The sequence below is a fragment of the Schistocerca piceifrons genome, chromosome 3 (assembly GCF_021461385.2).
Source record: "Schistocerca piceifrons isolate TAMUIC-IGC-003096 chromosome 3, iqSchPice1.1, whole genome shotgun sequence".
NCBI lineage: Eukaryota > Metazoa > Arthropoda > Insecta > Orthoptera > Acrididae > Schistocerca > Schistocerca piceifrons.
Window position 1 is genome coordinate 707,193,334 of NC_060140.1, and position 25,102 is coordinate 707,218,435.

General features: G+C 43.5%; 1 protein-coding gene across 1 annotated transcript in view; it reads right to left on the bottom strand.

Moving 5' to 3' along the window:
• Positions 1–25,102, bottom strand: part of LOC124788696 (protein deadpan-like) — a 54,151-nt gene that overhangs the window by 18,574 nt on the left and 10,475 nt on the right. The window contains exon 2 of the mRNA XM_047255977.1: positions 23,740–23,835. Within this exon, the coding sequence (XP_047111933.1) occupies positions 23,740–23,835 (96 nt within the window). The remainder of the gene's footprint in view (positions 1–23,739; positions 23,836–25,102) is intronic.

Here is a 25,102-nt window from a genome sequence, read left to right on the forward strand (position 1 = left end):
TATAAATGTTCACTTTGCAGCCCTTCTGAACGAAGTGAGATACGGTGTGCCAAAAATTTTGAGAGATACGTTTCTGTTCATTATCTCGTCATCGGTGGGACGCTCAACCCTAATCTTCCTTCTTTCACACAACCTCCACCAAATCTGCCCTATACGGGATGATTCAGCTGCCCCTACCAATTTTTTTGTGCAACCCGCAATGTTATATTTGGCCTTCAAAACCCACGCGCGACTTTTTCATTTTCTCTCGCTCGCTACGTGCTGACTTTTAGTACTACAGAAAAAAATGAACAAGGACCTTTTTGTAGGAAACTTAATGTAGTTGAATTTTGTACAGGGATACGTTTGCATTACAGGATGCAATTATCGAGTTATTCAATAAAAAAAGTACAAAAGTGACCTTCAAACACGCCCCCACTGGCTAGAATTTCTAGTATGTATGTTGTCCACTTTCGACCTGACTGGCCTTACTACATTACCGGCTTGGTCGAGCACATACAAATTGTAAAACGGACGTTTGTCTAAGTTTCATCTAATATTTTTGCGAGTTTTGACGGCATAAAATAAACAATTACATTATTGTATTCGTCAGACCTTCAGACTACGAAACTACTGTGCTTGCAAGGGTTAAGTTTGGATCGAATTGTCAATGTAATTAGTTTTAGCGTAACGTTTAGAAAACTCGTTTTACTTTCATTACTGTAATGGGTTCGTTATATTGATAATGTTAACGAAACAGTCCACTATTTTGGTGGCGTAATAGGCCAGTCAATAGACCAAAAAAGTCGAATATCGGGAATAATTAGTGCAGTTGAAAATTTTTGTAAAATGTTAGGAGTAAGTGCCACGAACGACATACTAGAAACTCTGACTGCTGAGGGGCGAGTGTGGAGGTGGAGATGCATTTCAAAGTCATTTATATACGTTTTTCTTTATTAACTCGAAAACAGTGGCCTCCAGCGAAAACGTATCCCAGTATGAAGTTTAACTACATTACATTTCCTACAAAAAAGTTCTGTTCATTCTTTCAGTAGGGCTAAAATAAATCATGTGGCGAATAAGAGAATATGACAATCTCGTGCGTGTTTTTTGGATGCTAGATGTAACATTGTGGGTTGCGTAAAACAACGGCGGTAGAGGCAGCTGAATCAGCCTGTATACCGTGCGCCAGCAATCCGCCATGTCCATACAACCGTCCGAGTCTCCCATTATCTGTGTGTTATCCCTCCATTTTACGTTGGTTTCTGTGTAGCCACATGGACACGAAAACCAGGTTCTATCGCCTCTCAACCAATCGCCCTCCTATGGTCTACGTACCAGAGATCATTTGCAATAGTCGTTTTATTGGTAGCATACTAGGGAACGAAATCACTCCATGAAGAAGGTAAAAAAAAAGCCTCTTGCGACCCCTTCTAGAATGTTGCTCGAGTGGGTGGAACCTGTACCGACTTAACAATGGATACTGAACCATACGAAGGTCAGCACGAATGGTCGTAAGTTTGTTTGATCCATGGGAAAGTGACGCGGACATTGTGAAAGAACGGGCAGACGCTTGAAGATAGACGCAAACTATTCCCTGGAAGCCTACTTAATAAGTTTCAAGAAATAACTTGAAGTTATTAATCTATCATTACACTACAACTCCTTACGTATTGCTGCCTGCGGGGATCGCGAAGGCAGCGTAAATTACAGCACGCACAGAGGCGTTTACGCTACCATTCTTACAAAGCTCCGTACGTAAACGAAATGGGAAAAGTCTTAACGTCTGGTACCTTCTGCCATGCGTTTCCCTATGGTTTCCAGACCATGTATGTAGACGAAGAGGTCGGAACGTCGCGTCTGACGATCGACTCGCTTAGTAATTCTGCAATTTGTCTCTGAGCTTTTCACTTCACAAAACACTTAGCGGACGACGTCGATGTATTATCTGACGACGGATAGTGCATTGTTTAAATGTGGTTACCGACATGGAGTATTATCACTGCTGAATGAACCAAATACACTGCCGGATGAAAAATGCAATATTCTCAAGGACGAGGTCATTTTGGTTGTAAGTGATGTGCCAGGTAGTTCATCGTTTTAGGAGTATATGAAAAATTCAGACCAAATGAAACGCATATGTCACGGTAAGGGATGCCAAACAATCGCATCAATATAGTGTAACCTCTCCCTCTGTCTGCAGAACAAGCGTGTATTCTCGCACGCGAACGACCATAAAGATGAAGAATGGCATCCTGCGAAGATTGTTCCAAGCGTCTTGCGCCTTCTGTGGCGTTTCAGCAGTGGTTCTTGCAGGCTTGGAGGACGAGTAAATCCCCCCTTCATCATGTCCCGCAAGTGTTACAATGGCGAGAGATGTAGTGATCTTGCTGGCCAGGGCAGTTAGTTGTAGACCAAGAAGTGCACGTTGCGTTGCAGCGGCAGTGTGCGAACGTGCATTGACGTGCTGTGAAAGCATATTTCTTGTCGAAGTAATGGCAGTTGCATGGAAGATAACAACATGTGCAAGGTAGCGAGAACTGGTTAATTTTGCTCTGCAGAAACATCAGATCTGACCGCGATTTGTAACTGATGCCTCCCTATGTGTGTCGTGAGCGAACGCATTCCGGAATGGGCAGCTCACCAGATCTACACTGTATACGTGTATGGCCATCACTCGCACACACACACAGAACCTGCTCTCATATCACTGATGGCAATATAGCGCCATTCCACTCTCCAGTCGACTCTTCCACGACACCAGAGTAGCCACGCTTGGCGCTTTCGTGGTGACAGTGACACATGTGGTCCTAATCCTGCTCCAAGCAGGCGGTTCCCGATGTCCACGGTGACACAGCAGGCGAAACATACGCCCGGATTTCTTCCCTGGGTGAAGTTCGTTCGGCCACCGCTGCTCTCACAATGCGTCGACCTTGACGTGCGTCTGAATTACGCAGACGTCCAGAACCTGGTCTACAACTGTGGGAATGATTCTGCTGACACTGCTGATAGCTGCGACATACCACCAAAACACTGTATCCAACATGTGCCGCATCCGTCGATACGTCCACCCTGCTTCCCGCAGACCCACAGTGCAATCCCGTTCGAATGGCTGAAGTAGTTTTACAGGAGTTCGTATTCTTCTTCGGTGGGGCGTCGTTGTACCCCGGAATGAATGTTGCGAACACTGTTCTCCTCTAAACTCCGCACACTTACTGCCTGCAAAGACAAAACAGAGGCAAAACATACATGCTTCCTGAGCACCGTCTGACCGCCGATGGCCATCACAATTAAGTCATTAACACTAGACCACCTCACCTCGATACGCACATAATCATTCATTGGTGCCACCGATGCCAAGTCCTTGAAGGTGTTGCGTTTTTTTCGGACTAAGTATATTCACAGAATCTTTTACGCTGTGCACCACAGCTTTAATACACTATGTGATGAAAAGTATCCGGACACCTAGCTGAAAATTACTTAAAAGTTCGTGGCACCCTCCATCGGTAGTGCTGGAGTTCAATATGGTGTTGGCCCACCCTTAGCCTTGATCACAGCTTCCACTCTCACAGGCATACGTTCAATCAGGTGCTGGAAGGTTTCTTGGGGAATTGCAGCCCATTCTTCACGGAGTGCTACACTGAGGAGAGGTATCGACATAGGCCGGTCAGGCCTGGCACGAAGTCGACGTTCCAAAACATCCCAAACTTGTTCTGTGGGATTCAGATCAGGACTCTGCGCAGGCCAGTCCATTACAGGGATGTTATTGTCGTCTAATCACTCCGCCACAGGCCGTGCGTTATGAACAGGTGCTCGATCGTGTCGAAAGATGCAGTCGCCATCCCCGAATTGCTCTTCAGCAGCGGGAAGCAAGAAGGTGCTTAAAACATCAATGTAGGCCTGTGCTGTGATAGTGCCACGCAAAACAACAATGGGTGAAAGCCTCCTCCATGAAAAACACGACCACACCATAACACCACCGCCTCCGTATTTTACTGTTGGCACTACACACGCTGGCAGATGACGTTCACCGGGCATTCGCCATTCCCACACCCTGCACCTTGATCCACACATTGTGTACCGTGATTTGTCACTCCACACAATGTTCTTCCACAGTTCAATTGTCAAATGTTTTACGCTCCTTACACCAAGCGAGGCGTCGTTTGGCATTTACCCGCGTGATGTGTGGCTTTTGAGCAGCCGCTCGACCATGAAATCCTAGTTTTCTCACCTCCCGCCTAATTGTCATAGTACTTGCAGTGGATCCTGATGCAGTTTGGAATTCCACCGTGATGGTATGGATAGATGTCTGCCTATTACACATTACGACCGTCTTCAACTGTTGGCGGTCCCTGTCAGTCAACAGACGATGTCGGCCTGTACGCTTTTGTGCTGTACGTGTCCCTTCACGTTTCCACTTCACTATTACATCGGAAACCGTGTACCTAGGGTTGTTTACGTGTGTGGAAATCTCGCGTACAGACGTATGACACAAGTGACACCCAATCACCTGACCACGTTCGAAATCCGTGAATTCCGCGGAGCGCTCCATTCTGCTCTCTCACGAAGTCTGATGACTACTGAGATAGCTGATAAGAGTATCTGGCAGTAGGTGGCAGCACAATGCACCTAATACGAAAAAGGTATATGTTTTTGGGGGTGTCCGGATACTTTTGATCACACAGTGTAAATGACCTTTCTTTTTAAGTTTTCAAGTGCTGTTTATCGCAGGTTTATAATTTTTTTAAAAATGGTGCTTATCTATTTAGTGTTGTGGAGGTAAGTATGCTTCGAGTATGGCAAAGCATCCAACGCAGAACACAAATAGATATAGAACATATATTTAAAACTATGAACAGTTGGTATGCACCATTTAAAACTTCTAATGTACGTCAGATGATGACATCCTGTCGAAGCTAGTTGCAGAACAATAAATATTTTGCAGGTTTATGGTGGTTACGCATAAAATAATGTATAATGATAGTGTCTAGGGGAAAAAAACTGTGAGGAAGGAATTTGAAATTTAGTGACAAATTTTTCGAGATTTTAGCAGGTACGAGGAATAGTACCGTTTTGTCGACTCCTCGGAACTAGTGTTGTATTACAAAAACTCTCTTGCCCAAGACGGATAAATACTGCTGAACAACCAGTTAAGGTAGGAATGGAGAAGCATATTAGTGCAAAGACTTGAAAAGGTACTGTATTTTTTATTTCTACACTCTATAAGTTACAATGTTTACCCTTAAGCTCGTGGAAGTCACACTGCCCACGGTGCTCGACAAAGTTCCCATGAGGCACGCTCATCATGCAGATCCACTAGTTTGTACTGAAGCTACATCACCTCAACGGGACCATGCTGTGCGAAGAGGATTCCTTATAAAGGGGGATTCGTTCCCTCCGCTTTTGAGACCTTTTGTGGGATCACTGGGAACGGGTTTTGTTCGTGGCAACTCACAAAACAGACCATCGCTTTTGTGCTTGCAGTCAACAGCTCCCTAGCGGGAAAATGTAGCGGTAGGCAGTCAGAACCACGCCCTCGCAAAGGCTGACCTGTGACAGGCGGTTCCATGTCGGGAGTTTTTGCGCTGAGATTGTAGGTAAACTTAATAGCTCTGTATCGCTTATTCCTCGGATATTCTCGTCCTTGCAGGCAAATTAACTTTAAGAGCAAGGGAGCATTTGCATAAAGGCAAGACGCACGCTAGATTAATGAGACTTGTCTCCCGAGTTACAAACCGGATATGTACATTCGCCGCCAATACCGCTACCGAACAGTGTACTAGGAAGATTGCTCCTGAACTGAGAAAAGGTGACAGCATTATAAAAAAATAAAAACCAGGGACATCTTTCTAGGCAAACAGAAAAGAAATTGGAGTCGTGCGGTTCTTTTTACCCCGTCTGAAAATTCTGCGGGTTCTTCTACCTCTTGGGCGACAATCAGCGCTGTAATTCAAAGACAATGGTGGTAAATATAGCAACTGTTTATTGACGGTTGCGTTGCCTTCTTCGTTACACCTGATCTAACTTTCATCGAAACTGAAATTTTCAATCTTACTCCGAAATTCAACATGATCAGGACGAATACAGCGAGTGTAGTCAGCAACGGTTAACGTATTGCACTCTTCAGAAGTATCGGTTGTCATACCACATTTCATACGGTTCCGTACCGCAAAAGATGAAAACGGAACACTTACAGGTTCATTTTGTTGTCCGTCTTGTCTGTCCGTCTGTTAAGATCCTTTTTTTCCCTCAGGAACGAGCAGGATTTTCACGTTGAAATTTAAGTCAAATACTAAATTCTACGATCCTTCTGCTGCGCAAAAAAATTTAATCTCCCAAGTCAATGCAATCAAAAGATACGGCCATTTATATTACATATTTTGATATTCGGAAACTCACTCATCAAAAGGTACTGTGTAGTTCCTGTTGACCTTGATCATGAAATTTGCCAAGAGATAATCCGAAAATTGTAAATTTGTAATTGTATCACAAAAAATATTTTTGTGTCATTTGTTATCCGACTCTGTTTGTTTGTCCGTCTGTTAACGTCCCTTTACCTCAAGAACAGTAGAGGTATCACGTCGAAATTTATGTCAAGTACTAAGGTGTACGGTGTCTCTGCGGTGCAAAAAATTTAAGTTTCTAAGCAAATGCAGTCAAAAGATACGCAGTTATGTCGATATTCGCAAAACGTATAGATGAACTAGCAACGCACGTAATTAAGTTTGTACAGAATACTTAGAACTCGCATTTGTACTGTTTTTTTTTGTTAATGTAAATGCTACACGTACTGACATTAGCGGATTAACTATTCTAAATATTTAGAAACAAGAGGGAAACTATTTCTGGCACTGCAATTTGACAATAGCATCGCACATCGCCGTTTTGTCAGTACTCATTCAGCATTCAATATGTAAAGCGATGTCCCGTCTAAGTAAACCGCTAGCCTACTATTCTCTTATGCTTCTCATCTCCTATACGTAAGTTATGGAATAGTAACACTGTGAACGAGGCTGTAAATTGTCCTTTCCAAACCTAACAAACACTGCTGCATCCGATGACTTTCTATCGATTAGTCATAATGGGACCGGGAGAGATGGCGCAATAGGCGTTGCACTAGTATTGGAGAGCAGTTCGAAATCCCCGTCCGCCTTTTCCGGCCTTCCCCCCCCCCCCCCTCTCCCCTTGCATTATCCCAAAACAGCCTTCCCCCCCCTCACCCTCGCATTATCCTAAAACAAATTCGAGCCAGTGGCAGAATAATCCTGCTTTAAACAAGGCCACGGCAATTCCTCTATTATCCTTTATCCATCAATGTCTCACGACTACAATGCTGGCAGCCGTTAATTTCCAACCTTCTTTCTTTTATCCATTATGTTACACTCATCAGGAAGCTGAGACCACGAAAGACTAATAATTCTTACCGACGCTTCACGGCTCTGTAGAACAGACGGAACTCTTCTTTAACTAACTGGGTTGCATTACCTCTGCGCTCGATCTGAAACGTTTATCGAAGTGTTATTTTGTTACTCAGCTGATAACTGCAGACGATAAATTCCAAATGTTTCAGATTCGGTTACCGGTAGAGGCTAGTATTTTTTCTGGCACTTGATGTTCTCTTTTCTTCGGGCAATACTTCGTGCGTGAAAAAAAAGTCGAATGCCAGATCTACATTTACGTGTAGACAGCACAAGCCACTGTACTGTGAGAGGTAGAGGGTACTTCGTACTAATATTATCGGTTTTCCGCCCTGTTCCATTCCATACAGAGCGAGGGAGAAGGTGACTGCCTCTATGTCTCAGTACACCCATGTCTATGTTATCCTCACTATCTCTATGTAATATATATGACAGATGCAGCAATATTGTCTTCTTCGTTAACTTGTTGCCTTTCTTACAAGAATTTCCATGTAATTCCCGATCACCTCTGTTACGCTTTCACATCGGCTTAGGACTGCCGTGTGTCCGGTTTTTTACGATCGTGTCCGGCCAATACATATAATTCCGGCTCATCCGGATTTTGTTAGGCTTTTTAGTGATGAAGAAGAGAACGCGCAAATAAGGCCCGTTCCTAGTTAATAATGTCAGCGCGAGGAAAAGAAGGCTATAAAGAGGAATAAGAAGATGTATCATAAAGAATACGCAAAAATACCAAACAGTGCTATTCTACAAAAAGACAACGTTGTATGACAGTAAATTTTTGATCAGTGACAAAATGCCGTGAAATTCGTGGAACAAGAAAAAGAGAAGACTACCCTGCGATAGAAAGAGTTTGTCTCGTGAAAACTGGACCTCGTATTTCAAATCATATCATTATAAGAAATTTGTTCGGAATCACTGAAATTTACATAACGGAACTTTGAAATTCCAGGACTTAATGTTAACGTCGAAATGGCGTTCTTCTTCATAACCGCCCAGTCGATGAGGGGACGCAGTCAACCGCAAATCATCACAATCACAAACACGATGTTGTTTTTGAGTAATTTAAAATTGTTCAGTCAAGAGCTCCACGAAACGAATTCCACAAAACGTTGTTGATAATGTGCGTTCGAATGAGAGATACTAATACATAACTGTATTGTTGTTATTTCCTTCTAAATCTAATACGAATGACTAAAATTACTGAATATCTTTTCGTCTTCCGCCTCAGAAGAATAGATAAGTTATTGCGTATTCTGTTTGATGAAGAACTTCTAGTTTATTTTGACATTGGATTGTCACAGAAAGAGGACCGAGCAATTAAGAAGACGGAGTAGTTAGTTACTATCATAACTGACAAATTATGAAGATGTTTACTGTTTTTTATTTTTTATTTTAGCTGAAGTACTTTTGAGGTTGATCTCGGAAGAAACTAACTGATTATTATTAAATGACTGAAAGTGCCCAGATTGGTAGTCCAGCTTTTAGGGTAAAATGTCCGGCTTGGCAACCATACAAGCCTATATGGCTTACACCGACCTATTGCGAAACTCCGATCTGGTCTGACGTTTGCTGTCGTGCCCTTTTCGGTCGCACTAACATCTGGCATGTGAATTCCTTAACAGACGCACTAAAATTTGCCAGAATCTTTCGTCTTTCCTATTACTGATTTTGCATTTCTCTCTCACCTCAGTTAGCTTCTTAGTGGTACCACTAGGTGTTCAACCATTGTGACGGGCTCCAGAAGTTTATTACCAACCTTGTAATAGAATACTATCGATTTTATTTTCTTTCTTCTTTATCATGGATATTGTATTGCATTTACCCAAATTTTAAAGAGAGTTGCCATTCATGAAACGAAGCGTAAATATTGTCCACGTCTTTTTGAATTTTCTCGCATCAGACTGTACACGACATTACAATTTAGGTCTCTTTTCCTGACTCACTGCACATGTGAACCACTTCGCAGTTAAGAGAGCGAATTTGTAAAATACATCACGGGTTCAAATCAGCATTTATGCTGATGACACCTTCAATGTATATGTTTTTGGATGATCAGAAGTGTGAAGCTTAACTGTGATCGCGAAAATGAAAGTCGGAAATTGCATCGAAACCATGTTTCGGACAATTGTAAGGCCGCTCGCACACGGTGCGACTGAAAACGAACGCAACGGGCACGCGATCTAAATCGGCAACTTGTCGCCGACTAGTTGGCTACGCAGTTCCGCTCATAGTGCAACTCTTAAACGAGAATCAGCAGTTGCCGTGTGCGACCGTTGAGGAGAGGTATTATCGACTGTCGCACCCGAGCACCTTTTGGTTACGCTCGACATGACGAGCACAGCTTTGAGCTCAGAGCAAGATTTGGAGCTGTGGCAGACAGATTAGAAATTGATAGCCTTTTATATAGGACGACTAAACAGCGCTAAGTGATATGGCATAGTTGATTTCTTCTCCCACAACACATCGTTAGTTTTAAAGAACGACAACGGCTGCTAGTCACAAAAATTATTTACAATATTTTGTAAATTTGTTTGCATTGACGTACCAGTAATTTTTTAAACAATAGATGTACAGTACACAACATATGCATATGAAATTCTTTTTGCTCTTCACACCCCGTTTTTTCTGTCAAATTTGTCCAGTAGTAACTTGTATATAGTTGTATAAAATGGGATATTTTTCGACTTCCCGTGCAAAGCTAATGTTCGAACACAGCTCTGCATTGGTTTAATTTGAAGATGACAGAGCAGGTTGCGAAGTCCTTGAAGTTGTATAAAAAGGGATATTTTTCAACTTCCTGTGCAAAGACAATGTTCCCAACCTGCTCGTTCATCTTCAAATGAAACCAACGCACAGCTCCGTTTGAGGACAAGACTGGGGAGTCACTTTGTAGTCTAGCTGTCTGTGGAGTCCTATTTAACTACAAACGAAGTTATTCGCCGCCAACCCTTCCCATCTAACGCAGACAAAGCGTTGTTTTTGAATCGTTCCATGTGTGGAGGGCCTAGTGCCAGGATTTGGATTTACTGGTCGTGGGCGCGTTTTCTTAATCCAGGAAGCCAGGTCGGGACCTCTGAGCCGGTGTAACAGGGTCTACTGTATTATGAATCATCCCAAACTGCATGCACGCAGGTGCGTACTCGCAAGAGGTTCGCGCGCTTACTGCGTGCACCTGTAACTGCGGCAAGGGCGGCAAATGTCACGTCACCCCCAGTGCCCGCATTTCCGACGGAAGACGTATCATGCACCTGTTGCTTCCCCTCTAGACGATCGTCGATTCAGCGTGCTATGCTCTGTCCTTGCTACCAGGTAACAAGGTACGAGAGAGGCGCGATGACTGACAGCACGGTATACTTGCCCACTTCTAAGTGGTAGAACACGATGCAACGTCAGTAGCCGTCGAATTAATAAACAGATAACGATTTCCTTGTGAATCAGAACTATTTTTCCCATCTAGTACCAATAGATTTAGGGGAACATGACTTTGGGCGTCTGCGAAACTCCATTGATCTGTAACTGAGGACTCGGCACGTCACCACATTCTACTTTTAAGTTTCACAAATTAAGTAGACAACAATTCATCTTTACATTCTAGCTTATCTACATAAAAAGAGCTGAAATGTCCAAAGGGGTTCGAAAATAAAGTGGAAACACTGACTCACCCCGACTTCCTGGATGCTTTTCATTGGACTTCGAGAGCTTCAATAACGTGCATGCACTCTGTGAGCGTTTAACAACGCCTGACACCTTCATAGCATTCCCCGTACAAGTCTGGGGCGGTCACCCAGTGATATCCTTTCCCATTCCCTTGTGAGTTCTTACAGAGTCTGTGGTGGAACAGAATGACCAAGAAGCAGAATCTGTGTTGGAACAGAATGACCAAGAACATGTCTGTCAAGCCTGGCCAACACATACTGGATGGGGTTTGGTTCGGGACTCACCGCTGGCCTTTACTTTATTTCAATGTCCAGGCCTCCATAGTGACGCCCGCCACATGGGCCCTGGCAATATTGTGCATGAAAAGGAATTCACCACAAAATCTGTTCCCTGTACTACCTGGCAGTAAGGCGGCCATGGACAACGAGAAGATCAATATGGCTGTCAACACTGATGCCTCCCCGACCATCGCAGAACGTTAGCCGAATCTGCCCATTTCCAGGATAACATTTGACAGGTACCATTCACAACGACGTCTCCACACACTAACACCGTTATCACCTTATGTCACAGGAAATATGGCCTATTCTATCGATAACACGTTTCTCCAGTGACGAAGTTGCCAGTTGACGTCGGAACGGCAGACTTGAAGGAGAGCTGCGAGATCTTGCCGTATCAAGTGGGTTACTCGAACAGGACTGCTGGGTCTTAAGGCCCTTTCTCGTAAACTGTTCCTTACAGTCTGATCGGACTCGGCGGCTCCAGTGGCCCTTCTGTGATCGCATTGCAGTGCTCTGGCGCTAACAGTACGACGCCGCAGCGTAGAAATGGCCAGATATCGGTCTTCACGTTGTGTTGTAATGCGACGGCGACGCCTTGTGTACTGACATGTCTCCAGGTAGCGTGCCCACAACATACAGATGACGGGAAGTATTGGTATCTGCGGTAATACGACGTAAAGTCCATCTTTCTGGGGTCAAACAGACTGCCATTGCAGCTTGCACTGCACTAAGATGTCACATTGCATATGCTTGATTGAATACAACGTCTACAAATGACAGTTACCGTCTGTGTACCTCATTAGAGAACACAGGACTCCGGTACTCACTTCTTTCTGAGGGGTCATCTTATACTGTAATGCGCAACACGCTGACAGATGGCGAATGAGTTTAGTTGTTACAACACTGAAAGCCAGTGAGCTATTCAATAAGACCACAGGTGCCGCCTGTATCAAAACAGATTTATCATAGCGGACGTTGATACACGTGTTCCCCTCGTTCTTTTTAGCAGTGTGTATAAAACAATGGAGTTAAACGTAAATTATTAATTTAAACGGCACAAAAGTTAACACTGTAAAGTTTGTATATAATTACTTTCAGCGGGAGGGATGGGCCAGATGTTTTATTAGCAGATTTTCAATATTTGGCTTAAATTTAGTTACGTTTAACCTTAAATCACTTGGATTTGTGATTTCCAATCTCAGTCTCTCTCTCACCTATTTTTAACTTTTACTTTGCAATCTAAACGGCAAAACTCATGTTCTTTTAGTAGTAGAACAGAGGAAACAAAATGTTTGGAGAATCTCACAGAAATTGGGACTGCATTGTCCTAACACCTGACGTTCCTAATGAATGAATGAATGATTCGTGATTGGCCAGAGGTCTTCCTCGCCGCCTCTCACCTATTTTTAACTTTTACTTTGCAATCTAAACGGCAAAACTCATGTTCTTTTAGTAGTAGAACAGAGGAAACAAAATGTTTGGAGAATCTCACAGAAATTGGGACTGCATTGTCCTAACACCTGACGTTCCTAATGAATGAATAAATGATTCATGATTGGCCAGAGGTCTTCCTCGCCTTGTGGACTCTGTATGAAATTGATACATATTTATGTATGAAATTGACACATATTAAAGTAGATAAAGTACGTATCCGTGACAGATTAAGTACTCTGTGAAGATATTAAGGATGTCTTTCATTGTCCCTCTTCTGCGGAAAATGCAATCAATATTTTCAGTGAAAATGTGTTTCCCTCTTTGCGTAGTTAAGTAACGAATGCTGCTTGCGCCAATCATGTGTTATACACATTCAACAGAGACCCTACGTGGAAAACTTATACTTCGTCGCAGCTTTACCAAACAAGACTATGCTTATGACATTAAACAAACAGGTTTATCGCAAATTGTTACAAAGAGGAAGAGATCGTATTACATCAGCATCCTTTTTGACGACAACGGGACATCAACTATAAACAAGCTAGCATTCAGAGCGTCTGCAAATATGCACATGCTGCCTATTAATAACACTATTCCTTTTCTGATCGAGATTATTAACAAAGGGTGATCAAACATCTGATACTACATCATATTACCAAAAGTCTTCCGACACCCACTGCTGGTCACTAGAATAATATGTAATGTGTAACTTGCACGTCCATTTGTCATTTTTACGATATGTAATATTCAGGGAACACTGTCAGAGTTTTGAAGGCAAAAGTAGTTTCCATTCATTCTGAATCGCGGTGAACTCTTACTACGGTGTTTTTGGGAGAATGGCTCTGACATTTAACCAGCGCTATGGCCCAGCTGAAAGATGCTGGATGGTGTCATATTTAAGCTGCTAGAAGATTTTCATGCGGGTGCAAAAACAAAATGTTCGATTCCTAATTCCTGCCGCAACTTGACGAGCATGTTATTGCCTGCAATTATTGTCGTAAGGAGTTACGTTCATTTTTATCGTCTACCTAAACTGGAGGCACTACCCCTAACCAGGAAAACCAACTCAGACCATCACACAACCTCAACAGAACTTTTCAGAATTCGTAACGGCACACGTATGTGAATACCATTCGCCCCGTCCACGTTCAAGTACGGTGACTCAGCACTGCATCAAACGTTCTATCGTTCCACAGACCAATGTTGACATTGTTTACATCGCTTTATGTGATTCCTTTCATGTGTTCAGCAAAGAATGCTTTGGGTTTCGGCAGTATCTGTCTAGTATATTACATAAGCGTATCAGAGTGTTGTTGGGAATAGTACTTTCCTGACGCTTCCATGTAGGCCTAACTAATCTCCCTGACGAATTGTTCGATTTTGTGCACTACAACAATCATTTTCTGTTCGAAGTACCTTGGTTGTGTGTGTTGACTTATTCTGCCAGAATACAGGTGTATACTGTTGTATCGTGCATGCGCTTATTTGTCTCCCGATGTAGCTGGGCCCACGTGAAATACGGGCCCCGCGAAGAACTTGTGACGTCACACTAGTCGTCCACCATACTTCGTGAACGCTAGACTCCATGCGGGACCCACGGAAAATCAGTATGTTAATAAAAAGGTACCCTCTAAAAGTCTTAACTTCTCGTGTGCTATTGACAGCTTGCATGCGTTTAAATGCGCAGTCAAGAATTACTCGTCTGAAAGTTACGCATTCGCTGCCTGAGACGGTTGTTGGGACTTGTTAAGATATGAAGTGCCGTTGCGTACGTGCCGCGGCCTGTCTTTCCAACACCTTCTAATAACGGAAGGTATCGGTCTTTCTCGTTGGCCTCGCGATTTGTAGCGTGATGTGACGCACGGTGAATGCGGTACGGTATCCGTAGCCTGACTCACTCTGGGCCCTCTCCACGGCAGGTAGTTACGTGCCGGAACGGTATTTCCGTCGGCCGGTACCCAAACGCGCGACCTTGTGTCCACAGATACAGCGGGCGCGATGTGACTTGGTGACGAAGACACTGGTCTCGCATTCAGGCGGTCTGGGATTCAAATCACCGTCCGTCCAGCGTCTTCGCAGTTAAAGACAAATGTGGGGGTTGATACTGTTGGACAGGACTCGATCGATTTCCTTCTCCATTCTTGTCAAATCCAAGCTTGTCTTCTCTCTCTAAGTACCTCGCCGGCGACTGAGTGTTAAACCCTAATCAAATTCGATACTTCTTCCGTACACAGAAACGACAGACTCGCGAAAATTATTCACTGAATCGAATTAAGGATGAGATACGCAGTTGGGTGAATCGTGTTCGAAATGGACGCATTAATTTATTTAGTGGACGTATGATACTACCAGTAACTTGTCAGAAGCTTCTTTTTTGAATACTGAAAATAAAGTAACATGCCTTTTCCGACTTATAACACGTTTAATAAGTTTCATAACTTCTTATGTTAAATCGACAATATTTTCGTAATTGTATTTGTTTGTAGTTGGTTACATGACGTTATGGGATTCTGCTTTAGCCCTGTTTACTGTCCACCCCTTTTCCTAGCTCGCTCGGTTTTTGGTGGTTTTTCTCTACGTTGGTGATAGCGTTAAGACATCGTAAGTCGATATGAGAGTCAGGGAAACAAAACCACAGGGAAACAGTACCACACAAAACTGAAGTAGTTTCAAGAAAACTTACAGTTTTTTTCACAAGCAGTAGCTGCCCAAAAAATGATTTTTGGGTTAGTTCCTAGCCCCAAAGAGATTTTCCGATTCCCCTTTACGTTTGGGGTAACGTTTAGTGCAGATGTCATGACGTGTGTCCATAAAACAATGCCACCTTTTCTGAACGCTGATGACTGACTCAACGTGGTACGTGCTAAAAACATCTCGAATCAATAACACGACGCAACGCTTGCCTGCAGTCTCAGTCTCCGATGCTGCATGCTGCAGCGGGACTGGTAGTATTGCCATGACACCTCCTGAACAAACTGTAAAACAATGAATCACTACCAAACATGGTAAAGTTGGTCACGAGAGCTGATGAGATTCCTTTTTATGGACAGAAGCACACGTTTTTGAATAGACCATAAATTTAAAAGAATGGTGTTTCTAAAACCAATACTAAAAATGTATTCAAACTGAGGAAGTACGCATCTCTCCTTGAGGACCATGTCCAACCCTACATGCAGAAGTAACAAAATGAAAGATTGCTGCCTGGATGAAATGAGATATACAAGAGATCGTCTTTCCACACGTCAAACTGCCAAAATTCTGTCAACCATTCCTTCAAAAGTGTTGCCTATTTTGCCAACCGAACTTTTACTGGGTGTCACTGGGAAAATGACGCGAGTAAGTGCTCCTGTCCGGCCATCCAGCTTTAGGTTTTCAGAGACTTTCCGAAATCGCTCCAGGAAAATGCAGGGACTGCTCCTTTCAAAAGGGCAAGGCCGATTTTCTTCTCCTTCCTTTCGTGATCAGAGCTCGTGCTGTGTCTCTAATGACAGCGCTGTCGACGGGACGTTCCACTCTAATCTTCCTTGCTTCATTTTTTTCGAGTAAGCTCGGCGTTAGAGGGGTGGTTCAAATGGCTCTGATCACTATGGGACTTAACATCTGAGGTCATCAGCACCCTAGAACTTATAACTACTTAAACCTAACTAACCTAAGGACATCACACACATCCATTCCCATTCGAACCTGCAACCGTAGCAGTCATGCGGTTCCGGACTGAAGCGCCTAGAACCGCTCGGCCACCACGGCCGGCTAGAGGGGTGAATGCTGACTTAATTCATATCACTTGTCCTCTGAATAATTCACCGAATAAGCCCGTACAAATTAATAACGTCTACATCTTCAACGATTATAAGACGACTCGCGTCACAGCACTGAAGAAACTTTTTATTTTAAACTAGATGTACCTGGCCACGCTTTGCTGTGGCTCTGTTTGCTTAAATGGAAATGAAAGGAAAGAGAAAGCACATGTTTCTAATATGGATGGGAATTGGATATACGTCCTTATTTCCTTCTCTCTCCTGTCTTTGTCCACCTCCAAATGCCTCTGTCTCTGTCCATGTTCTCCTACACCCCCCTCTCTGTCGATCAACTCCTCTCCCTTCCTCTGTAGATCTCCTCCTGTCCCCTATCTCAGTTCCTCTCCTCATTCCCGTTTTCTGTGTACATTTCCTCCCATCCTTCTATTCATCTCCTCTTCCACCCCTCTCTCTGACCTTGAGTCTTGTTTATTGTCATTACAAAGTCATATTCTATAGTAATGTTCTAATCATAAACAAATTACCCATAAATACAACTTTCCTGTTTGCTAACAATGTTTCTCCACTGTGTATTTTATATACCACTTGAGTATTCGAGTGCAACATTGTGTCAAAATTTCAAAGCAATCAACGAGGAACTTTCGGAGATTTGAGATTTTTGAAGAAACGAACATCGACGTTTATAGATGTTCCCAGTCGCAAACTTCCGATAGATTTGGACTGATTGCTTTGAAATTTTGACACAACACTGCACTGGAATACGCTTGTTTTACGTACCTCTATTTTTTAAATATATGTAATATATTTTTTACAGATGTATTAATAGAGAAACGTTACAACAAAAAATTCGAAAAGTTTTATCTCTACTTGAAAACACGCCTGTATGAGAATGCGACGTTGTGTCAAAAGTTCAAAGCAATCGGTAAAGAACTTTCGGAGATACCGGATTTTGAGCAAACGAAATTTACATTTTTATTTGTATCGATACAGATGTTTGTTACGCGGGTCTCTGTGCTGCAGCTTACATAGGATGCGCGTAAATACAGCCGTGTATCAATACGTGGCTCCTAGACGAAAAGCTACCAGTTCAGACTTCTTTGGTTGGCGTCTTCACCGCAGACATGGGTTAATTTTAATGCGCTTGCACGCACTGGAGGAGCAAGTAATAAGAGAGGGCCGAGAGCCGGTATCAGGGAATGGGTGTGGGTCTGGAGCGAACAGAGTAGCTGCCAGTGGTGGGGAGGTCCAGGGCAGCGTGGGAACGGCGCAACAGATGTCGTGGCGCAGCACAGGCGGCGTGTGTGTGCATGGGAACTTCCTCCAGGCCGGGGCACCTTACTGGAAGAGGGGGGCGGTGGGGGGGGGGGGGGCGAGGAGGCACCGTCGCTGCGGAAGTGGAAGTAGCTTCCGCGCTGCAGATGCTGCGCCGGGAACCCACCAAAGGGTTCACATTGTGCTCGCCGGACAAAGAGCGACACCCAACCTGACCCCTACTCCGTAAGAGTGACTAAAAATCGAAGTGTATCTGGCACCCGACTGAAATCAGGAAGCGCTCACGTGACGTCCGTCGCCCGCTACTCTAGAGACGCCATAATGGGTTCATCATATTTCGATTGCTCCTGTATCATAACTTGCGTGTTATGACTGTACGCCGTTTCAAGGCAAAGCCGCAATGGAGATTTGTCACTATAGGTGCTATTTGTTATAATTAAATGCCACTGAATATAACTTCGTTTGTAAATGTCCTAAGAAACTTGACTGTGAATAAATATTAATTTCTATGCTGTCGCTGTGGTTAGAGACGTGACGTTGGGAAGTCGAAAGTAGTAGCTTCTCAGCTAAGTACATAATAATATTCTACTTTTCATCTTAGCGTTTGTAACACATTCTGGGAGTTTCTTATTCACGTCACAGAAGTATGTTCTGCAATATTCGATGTTATTTACAGTGATGGAAAAAATAATTAGAGTTATGAAATTTCGGGAATACAATTGTCTAGGCAACGCGTTTAAGTGATTAACATTGCAAGATCACTGGTACGCGCGAGATAAGCAACTGCAAATGTGAAATGTTGGTACGTTAAAAACGGTGTAACCGCCAGAATGCTGAATGCAAGCATGTAAACGTGCATGCACTGTGTTGTACAGGTGCTGGATGTCAGTTTGTGGGATGGAGTTCCACGCTTGTTGCACTTGGTCAGTCAATACAAGTATGGTTAATGCTGCTTGTGGATGATGCTGGAGTTGTCCGATGATGTCCCATATGCGCTCGACTGGAAACAGATCTGGTGATCGAGTAAGTCGAAGCACCATGCCGACACTGTGTAGAGCATGTTGGGCCTCAAAAGCGGTACGGGAGGGGGGGGGGGTTAACCTGTTGGATAACATCCTCGGGAATGCTGTTCATGAGTGCCAGCACAACAGTTAAAATCACTAGACTGACGTACAAATTTGCAGTCAGCATGCATGGGGTGACCACCAGAGTCCTCGTGCTGTCATACGAAATCACACCCCAGACCATGACTCCAGGTGTAGACTTTTTAACGTGGAACACAAGGAAGTGTCACTATTCATAGTAAATTCACTTTCTATACAGTTGTACTCTAACTGCATTAGTTTTGACAAATTCAAGCACTCTTCAAATAGCTGCCATCGTCACGTATCCTCTCTCTAGCTTTATCACCCTTGTCCATCATGGATTACAGACAGTATCATTCTCTGTATATAGGCATTAAAAGCTGAAGGAATGAGCTATCACGAAGCCTAGCTCTAACGCTTTCAAAGCGAGAGTGACGACTTGTCCGACAGTTGGAGCGCCGAGCTGATCAATCGAGAAATAAAATAAGAAAATTGTGATTATCTGAGGACGACTTGGGCTAGTAGAAACCAGTAATGTTGTTGCAGTCCTCTGCCTGAAGACTGATTTGTTGCAATTATCCACACTTGTGCAAGTTGCTCTACCTCTGCCCAAGTCCTACAACCTGTGGGTATAGTTGCCATCAGCTGCAAGGTTGGTTTCAACACTAATGCTGTGCTTTACTAGGCGATGTCCTATTGACGGAAGTATGCCGTTGTGATCCTCCTACCCTCAAACTGATCTACCCAGCAAGTTACAGCGGGACTATTAACCACCGTGCAACTCAGTATTTTTCATATAAACAAACATTGCCAAAGGCACAAAATGTGACAAATAAAAATGGGAAGAGTGACGAGGAATTGAGCTACAGGACTTTACCACTGAGGTACCAACTCCTGTTAGAATGTGCTTACCGTATTTAAGTCTTGATTCCTCCCTGTATAATTTTTACTCTTCACTGTTCCCTGAATTACCAAATTTATTATTATTTGAAGCCTCTGAGTGTCCTATTAATTCATCCCGTATTTCAGTCACTTCTCCTCACTTCGATCTAGTACTTCTAGTTAAACGATACAACATTCGGAGACTATTTATAAGCATATTTAAAGTATAAAATAAAATTAATATCCCATAGACCTTGTGTGATTCACCTTCAGAGAACTATATCAGCATCTATATGTAATAAAATAGAACACCTGCAGCCGTTATTTCGATGTTATTTATTATACAGCTACGGGTTTCGGTGATTCAGTACACCATCTTCACTCCTTAACTGACGCTCAAGATGGTGTATTGAATCACCAAAACATCGATAGGACGGCTGCAGGTGTTCCATTTTATTACATTAAGTTAACGGCCGAAGTTCTTCAAACATTCAATCAGGAGGATGGAAATACAGTATCTACTTCTATATGCGATAAGCAACCTTCCCACGTCAGGTGGAGGGTATACTTTGGCTATTGGCTACCACTTTCACCCCCCGCCTCCCTCCACCCTCACCTATTCCTTGGCTTCCGTATCAACACGAGCTTCTCTGCTTCTTCCTATCATGAACAATTTGCGAGATATCGTATGTGTGAGGCAGAGATATGGAGAGTGATGTGTAGCCTGCCTCTTCCTGGAATGTACGCTGCTGGAATTTTACAATAATGACGCAATAGTGCCACTCTTATAGAGTCTCCCAATGGAGTTTCTTTTTAAACGAAGTCACTTTAAACGAACTCCTGACAAAACTCACCGCTTGTCTTTGAATTTATGCCCCTTCCATTAATACCACCTGTAAAGGTCCCAACTTGATAAGAAATTCTCGATAAATGGTCGAACGAGGATTCTGGAAGGTACTGATTTTATAGACGAATTAGTTGATTTCCTTGCTATTGTTGCGAAGTGAATAATGAACTACACACATCAAAAAACGTTTTGCATCATCCCGGTTCCCAGAACTTCTGAAGATAGGCGTTGACTGTGGATATAGTATCAGACACAGTCCCTTTGACTGTTCAGAGATGTCACTAAACCCGCCCAAAGACGTAAAAAACAATGCACGAGCAGCGCCTATTAGACAGAGAGGATCCGACAGCCGATCAGTTCCAGTCATTCCACCAGGAAGGATGTACACAGCTCGTGTTGTCTGTAGTTCAACCATGCCTAGACGGTTAATACTGCGGTTCCATCGCATCCGTATTGTTACTTTGTGCTATGAAGGCTCTCAACAAGCGAAGTGTCCAGTCATCTCGGAGTGAACCAAAGCGATGTTGTTCGGACATGGAGGAGATACAGAGAGGCAGGAACCGTCGTTGTTGATATGCCTCACTCAGGCCGCCCAAGGGCTACTACTGCAGTGGATGACCGCTACCTACGGATTATGGCTCGGAGGAACCCTGACAGCAATGCCATCATGTTGAATAATGTTCTTCGCGCAGCCACAGGACGTCGTGTTACGACTTAAACTGTGCGCAATAATCTGCATGATGCGCAACTTCACTTCCGAAGTCGATGGCGAGGTCCAACTTTGCAACCACGACACCATGCAGCGCGGTGCAGATGGGCCAAACAACATGACGAATGGAACGCTCAGGATTGGCACTACGTTCTCTTCACCGATGAGTGTCGCATATGGCTTGAATTAGACAATCGTCGGAGACGTGTTTAGAGGCAATCTGGTCAGGCTGAACGCCTTAGACACACTGTCCAGCGAGTGCAACAAGGTGGAGGTTTCCTGATGTTTTAGGGTGACATTATGTGTGGCTGAGGTACGCCGCTGGTTGTCATGGAAGGCGCCGAATTGGCTGTACGATATGTGAATGCCGTCCTCCGGCCGATTGTGCAACCATATCGGCAGCATATTGGCGAGGCATTCGTCTTCATGGAGGACAATTCGCCCCCCCCTCCCCCCCCTAGTGCACATCTTGTGAATGTCTTCCTTCAGGATAACGACATCGCTCGACTAGAGTGGTCAGCATGTCCTCCAGACATGAGTCCTATCGAACATGCCTGGGATAGATTGAAAAGGGCTGTTTATGGACGACGTGACCCACCAACCACTCTGAGGAATCTACGCCGAATCGCCGACAATCTGGACCAACAGTGCCTTAATGAACTTGTGGATAGTATGCCACGACGAATACAGGCATGCATCAATGCAAGAGGACGTGCTACTGGGTATTAGAGGTACCGGTGTGTACAGTAACCTGGACCACAACTTCTGAAAGTCTCGCTGTATGGTGGTACAACATGCAATGTGTGGTTTTCACGAGCAAGAAAAAGGGCGGAAGTGATGTTTATGTTGATCTTTATTCCAATTTTCTGTACAGGTTCCGGAACTCTCGGAATCGAGGTGATGCAAAACTATTTTTGATGTGTGTAATTTATAATATAGTTAGGGAACTACCTACGACTCGGAGAAGGCATTTTCATGGGATATTTACGCATATATAATGTATATGTCTCAATTCTACTGTCATAGATGCTAGGTTCAAAGTATGTGTAGGGTGAGTGGACTATGTGACGAAGCTGCCATTGCTGTTCGTTTCACAAGCTGTAACCCCCACCACACTGTGTCATGGTTTAATGCTAGTATCTCAAATAAATGAGTAAAAATTTATTGGAATTTTTTTGAGTCATCAGTCTTCTGGCTGGTTTGATGCGACCCACCACGAATTCCTCCCCTGCATCAAGCTCTTCATCTCAGAGTAGTACTTGCAACCTACATCCTCTATTATTTTCTGGATGTATTCCACAAGATGAAGTTATTTTAACATCTGATGACTTTGTTCCGTTAAAAAAAGGCATCTTGACTTCTATCTGCTAGGAAGTCCTGAATCTAGTCACCAATCTGATCGGATATCAGGGAACCTCGTATTTCACTCACTAAGTCACAGTGTGGACCTGTTTCTCCACTCATGTTCAGAAAAAAAACCGGAATACGTTGAACGACTAGAGATAGGCCTTTATATCCACGCGATATGTACATCAGTATGTTCTGCAGTAATGTTGTCGCTGTAAACCGAAGGTAATAGATCCGCGTGACTTGGGCAGACGTGCAGGATGCCTCGCAAACGTATATGCGAACCATAGCATCAAATCACTGAGGTTTTCATTCGTATGAGAAAATGTGATGCATCTATTCGGGAAATTGCAGCTCGTATGGGACGAAGTGTTTCGGCAGTGCGATGGGTGTGTGCAGAATAGTTCACAGAAGGCCGTAGAAGATGATGAGATGGGTCAGGTCACCCCCCCCCCCCCCCCCCCCCCGAGATGTTCGACACATCCTAATGACACTGCTCGACAATTTGCGTCCTCCTCTACTCTGGCGCAACGGTGGAACACATTGTACATCAAGGGTGACAGTTCGTCGCCGTATGGGTTATGTGTGTGTCGTTCACTTCTCTGTCTACCTTTGACGAACGTGCAGAAACATGCTAGGCGGCAATGGTGCATAACGACGACACTGGACAGGAATGACATCAGATAGTGTTTTCGGATGACACCAGGTTCTGTTTAAAATGATGGCCACATTTTGGTTCGCCGCAGACAGGGGGTGCGACATCACAGTGACTGCATTCGCACTCGATGCACAGCGCCAACTCAAGGCTTTATTGTGTGGGGTACTATTGGGTACAACCACAAACCACAGTTGGTGTGTGTCCAGGACACTTTATCCAGTGTGACCTACGTAATGATCCTGCGACCTGTAGCCATACCATTTCAGCATTATAAACGTCGAATTCTTACGCAATAACAAATTAGTTCTAAAAACTTTAGACAATTTTTTAGATAGTCACCACCAGGTTAACTTTGGCTGGCACAGTAGCGACGTGTGACATAATTGATATATAATTTATGAGTACTCACGTCTTTCTTCATGGCGTCGAGGATGAGAGTCTTCAGTTCGTTGAGGCAGTGGTTGATCCGCGCTCTCCGACGTTTCTCCATGATTGGCTTATTGCTCTGAAACAAAACAAGAGGATGCATTTGTTTATGGCTAAACTATTCGAGACTGAAGTGTAAGGGATACAAAAAAAAGACACGTTTCCGGAACCAGATATTTGCGAACATTTACGCCCTCTTCCATGTTACCGATAACCTTTTAGAATTTTTGAGTACCAGATACTTGTTGTTGTTGTGGTCTTCAGTCCTGAGACTGGTTTGATGCAGCTCTCCATGCTACTCTATCCTGTGCAAGCTTCTTCATCTCCCAGTGCTTACTGCAACCTACATCCTTCTGAATCTGCTTAATGTATTCATCTCTTGGTCTCTCTCTGCGATTTTTACCCTCCACACTGCCCTCCAATGCTAAATTTGTGATCCCTTGATGCCTCAGAACATGTCCTACCAACCGGTCCCTACTTCTTGTCAAGTTGTGCCACAAACTCCTCTTCTCCCCAATTCTATTCAATACCTCCTCATTAGTAATGTGATCTACCCATCTAATCTTCAGCATTCTTCTGTAGCACCACATTTCGAAAGCTTCTATTCTCTTCTTGTCCAAACTATTTATCGTCCATGTTTCACTTCCATACATGACTACACTCCATACAAATACTTTCAGAAACGACTTCCTAACACTTAAATTTATATTCGATGTTAACAAATTTCTCTTCTTCAGAAACGCTTTCCTTGCCATTGCCAGTCGACATTTTATATCCTCTGTACTTCGACCATCATCAGTTATTTTGCTCCCCAAATAGCAAAACTCCTTTACTACTTTAAGTGTCTCATTTCCTAATCTAATTCCCTCAGCATCACCCGACTTAATTCGACTACATTCCATTATCCTTGTTTTGCTTTTGTTGATGTTCATCTTATATCTTGTAGTAATCCAAAAAATAAATTTAAAGGCTTGATGATTTTAACGTTATCATGACGATAGTAACGTGGGATCTAATATGGCAATCTACTTCAGCAATTGTACACATATGTGTAGGAATTCTCAAAATATCAAGGCATTGTTTCTAGTGCTGTTGATTTGTGAAGTGTTTGAAAGGAGTGAAATGGATAAGATCCCTGAGGCCAGCAAAATAAAACTTACCCTATCAAGAAGGATTATTTTAAAACGATGCAGTCACCTAGAAGGAAAATATTAAAATTTCGAAGAACTAATTAACTGAACGGACTAGAAATTTTTGCATGTATTCCAAGGTTTTCAATTGATACAATCTAAAAAGCAAGAAAGACAGAAGAAATAAAGCTGCAAAGTAATTATACCCCACGTGAA